The sequence below is a fragment of the Lactuca serriola genome, chromosome 4, assembly GCF_051521515.1.
Source record: "Lactuca serriola cultivar US96UC23 chromosome 4, Lser_US96UC23_V15, whole genome shotgun sequence".
In the NCBI taxonomy this organism is placed as follows: Eukaryota; Viridiplantae; Streptophyta; class Magnoliopsida; order Asterales; family Asteraceae; genus Lactuca; species Lactuca serriola.
The window spans coordinates 38,697,834-38,701,728 of NC_136411.1; the positions used below are offsets into that span (position 1 = coordinate 38,697,834).

The following is a 3,895-nucleotide window of genomic DNA, read 5'->3' on the forward strand; positions in this document are numbered from 1 at the left end:
TAATGATAAAATTAATGAACTAAAAAACAATTGAAAAGTAGCATGTAATTAACACTTGGAATGATCACTAACTGCTCCTGGAAACTAGCTTGTTAACTGCCCCCACCTTTCCATTATCTTGTTGCTTTGTTGACCCAATGGGTCTAACCAAATCTCAAAAATGGCATTGAATTACTCATGTTCAATTGATTCCGGGTCACGAGGTTTGACTCGTTTTGGCCTCCTTGTGTACACTTTGAGTTAGGTTGTATCACACTCCCACAGGGCACCAGGAAAACAAGAACAAAGGCATGGGAAGCGCTGTAGCTGGGGGATCTGGCCAGGTTTATTTTGACCATGGAGGCTCCGGTCAGGGCGATGCTAGTCAAGGAGGTTTAGGCTTCAACGGAACTGGTCTCGTCTTTTGAACCGTCAACCAAAACGAGGGAAGAAGAGGTGGAGGGCATTATGAATACCGCCATAAGAAGATAGACATGCCTACCTTCGATGGTAAAGATCCCAACGGTTGGATCTTGCAAGCTGAGAGATACTTTGCCATCTATCAATTGATCAACGAAGAGAAACTGGAAGTTGTCATCCTTAGTTTGAGTGGGGATGAACTTTCATGGTACCGTTGGTCTGATAAGCAAGAAGCAATCACAACCTGGGAACAGATGAAGCAGGTGTTCTTGAAGAAATTCAGGCCGATCCAAGGGGGGACATTTACGAACAATGGTCTACATTGGAACAAACAGGAACAGCGGTGGAGTACGTGAGGAAGTTTGTCGAGTTAGTGGCACCCCTAGAGGGCGTTGACAATCGCGTCGCCATCGCTACGTTCATCAAAGGGCTTAAGCCTAGTATCAAAAAAGAATTACGAATGTGGACTCCCCTTGATTTGGGCCAGATCCACGGATCTGGCCTAGCAGATAGAAGAAAAGAGTCCGTCCGTTAAGAGCACGGGATTCAGTGCTTTGGGGCTCCAAAATGTTTCGTCCACAGGTAACCGCTCCACCCCTACCCTAATTTCTGGATCTTACCCATCATCCCGCTCCACTGAAATTACCTGAAGAAGTTATGGGAGGGGGGGGGGGATCGACCTCTCACAGAGGCACAACTCAACGAGAAAAGGGCTTGTGGACTCAGTTATCGTTGTGACGAGAAGTGGAATAAGAACCATCGATGCAAGTCCCAAGTGAATGTGATCTTAGTAGAAGAAGGAGAAGAAGAGCAGGAGGAAGAAGTAGAGACGGAAGTGATAGACCCTCCTGCTGCCCTCGATTCAACTGATGGGTGAACTCATCGAGGTGTCCCTCAATTCAGTAGCGGGTCTGACCTCACCAAAATCATGAAGATGCCCGGAAAAATATTTGACCTGGCCGTGGTATCCTTCATCGATCCCGGTGCAACCCACAACTTCATCTCTTCCCAGATTGTAAAGGAGTTGGCATTACCCATCACTGACACAGAACCCTATGGAGTCAGAATGGGAACTGGTGACAATGAGGAAGGGATGGGCATTTGCAGAGGGGTGATGCTACAACTGCAAGAGCTTGACATTGTTGAAGAATTTCTACCCTTGAGGCTAAGGAGCTCGAATGTGATACTGGGAATAAAGTGGCTAGAGACATTGGGAACTACACAGACCAATTAGAAGGACCAAACTATGGTATTCATCGTAGGGGATCAACAAGTGAGCCTAAAAGGGAACCCCTCACTAGAAAAGTCTTTAGTATCCTTCAAAGCCATGGAGAGAACGATAAGGAAAGAGAAGACTGGAGTGCTGATTGAGCTCAACAGTACTGAGATGGAAGATGAAGCAGCTCAGATGGTTCCATAATTCTTGGAGCCCATTTTGTTCCAATTCCAAGGAATCTTTGACGAACCCACCGGACTGCCACAAAAAAGGCACATTGATCATCAAATCGTGTTGAAGGAAGGCACCGATCCTGTGAGTGTGAGACCATACAGGTACCCTCACTTTGAAAAGGAAGAAGTTGAGAAAATGATTCAAGTAATGCTTATGGAAGGTGTGATTCAACCTAGTAGAAGCCCTTATTCGAGCCTTGTTATCCTTGTCAAAAAAAAGATGGGTCTTGGCATTTTTGTGTTGATTATCGGGCTCTCAACCGGGCTACTGTTCCCAACAAGTTCCCCATTCCCATTATTGATGAGGTCCTTGATGAATTGCACGGGTCAATCATTTTTAGTAAGTTGGACCTTCAATCGGGGTATCACCAAATCAGGATGAAGACGGAAGATATCTAGAAAACTGAATTTCGAACACATGACGGCCACTATGAATTTCGGGTAATGCCCTTTAGGCGTACTAACGCCCCTGCAACCTTCCAATCTCTCATGAATGAGATTTTCCGGCCATTTTTTAATGAAGGTTCATTCTAGTCTTTTTTGACGACATTTTAATAAATAGCTCTTGTATCGAAGCCCACGAAAAACACCTGATCACAGTTCTGGCTCTACATGAAAAGCATCAACTCTTTTTGAATAAAAAATGTGAATTTGGGCAAAGGTGATTATCATACTTGGGTCATGAGATTTCGGAAGGAGTGGCAGTTGAGAGTTCGAAGGTTCAGGCCATGACTGCCTGGACAACTCCCAAGAACATCAAGGAACTTAGGGGATTCCTAGGCCTGACAGGGTACTACAGAAAGCTTGTCCAGGGTTATGCTAGAATCGCCTCACCATTGCCTGGTCAATTAAAAAAAGATCAGTTTGGGTGGAATGAAGTAGCAAAAGAATCCTTCCAGCAGTTGAAGAAAGCTATGACCACAGTGTCGATTCTCGCTATGCCGGATTTCCAAAAAATCTTTGTGGTTGAAAATGATGCTTCGGGGCATGTATTAGGAGTGGTTCTAACCCAAGACAGTTGACCCATAGTGTACTGCAGTTCCATATTCGGGGCAAGGGCGATGCTCAAATACATTTATAAGAAGGAACTCATGGCAATTGTTAAAGCCATACTAAAATGGAGGGCATACTTGTTAGGCCGGAAGTTCATTGTACGGACTGATCAACTCAGTCTCAAGTACCTGTTAGAACAGCAGGTGGTGGGTAGTGACTACCAGAAATGGGTCTAAAAACTAATGGGATTTGAGTTCGAGATTCAGTATAGAATGGTAGTAAGTAATTGGCTAGCGGATGCTCTTTCTCGCAAGGGCCTGGATGCTGAGATGCATAATATGGAGGTTGGGTGTTGGAATCATTGGAACAAACTTAGGGAGGAGATGGCACGGGACGAATTCATAAGTCGGGTGAAGAAGGAGCTGGAAGTCTACTGCAGTTCACATCAAGGATTTAGCGTGTACCAGGGAAATATTTATTACAAGAACAGTTTGGTCATTACCGCTAAGTCCCCAGTCATACAAGAAGTAATGGCGGAATTCCACAACTCCCAGGTGGGTGGTCACGCTGGCGAAAGGAAGACCTACCAACGGGCGGTAGCAGAAGTGTATTGGCAAGGCATGATAAAAGATATCATTGTGTATTGTACATTAAAGAATATCAGGTGTGTCAACAACACAAGTCCTTAACCTCATCCCCTGCAGGATTATTGCAACCCATCCAGCTACCAATGTAAGTGTGGGAGGAGGTGACTATGGACTTCATAAAGGGATTACCAAAATCTAAAGGATGGAATACCATATAGGAGGTGGTGGATCACCAAAATCCGAGTTATAACGAAGAAGTTATGACCTGTCGAAGTTTTGTGACAGAACCGGCACGACGGAACGCGACATAAATAGTGAATTTATGTTAGAGCGATATTTCTCCTTAGCGATCTAAATGAAAGTCGTAGAATACGTTAAACCAAGAGCGTGCATAAAAAGAACGTCTAAATTTGACTTCGTATGAGGAAGTTATGATTTTTCGAAGTTTCAGCATTAGCAATATGCAG

The 3,895-nt window shown here is 44.5% G+C and overlaps 1 protein-coding gene across 1 annotated transcript; it reads left to right on the forward strand.

The window, feature by feature from the left end:
* The first annotated feature begins 3,083 nt into the window (after positions 1–3,083).
* On the forward strand, positions 3,084–3,530 carry LOC145098245 (uncharacterized). The gene has a single exon (XM_079035897.1). It carries the CDS (start codon positions 3,084–3,086, stop codon positions 3,528–3,530), a length of 447 nt encoding a protein of 148 aa, XP_078892023.1.
* The last annotated feature ends 365 nt before the right edge of the window (positions 3,531–3,895 follow it).

Coding starts and splice junctions, on each gene's coding strand:
- LOC145098245 (XM_079035897.1), top strand. CDS start 3,084: ATGGGATTTGAGTTCGAGATTCAGTATAGAATGGTAGTAAGTAATTGG.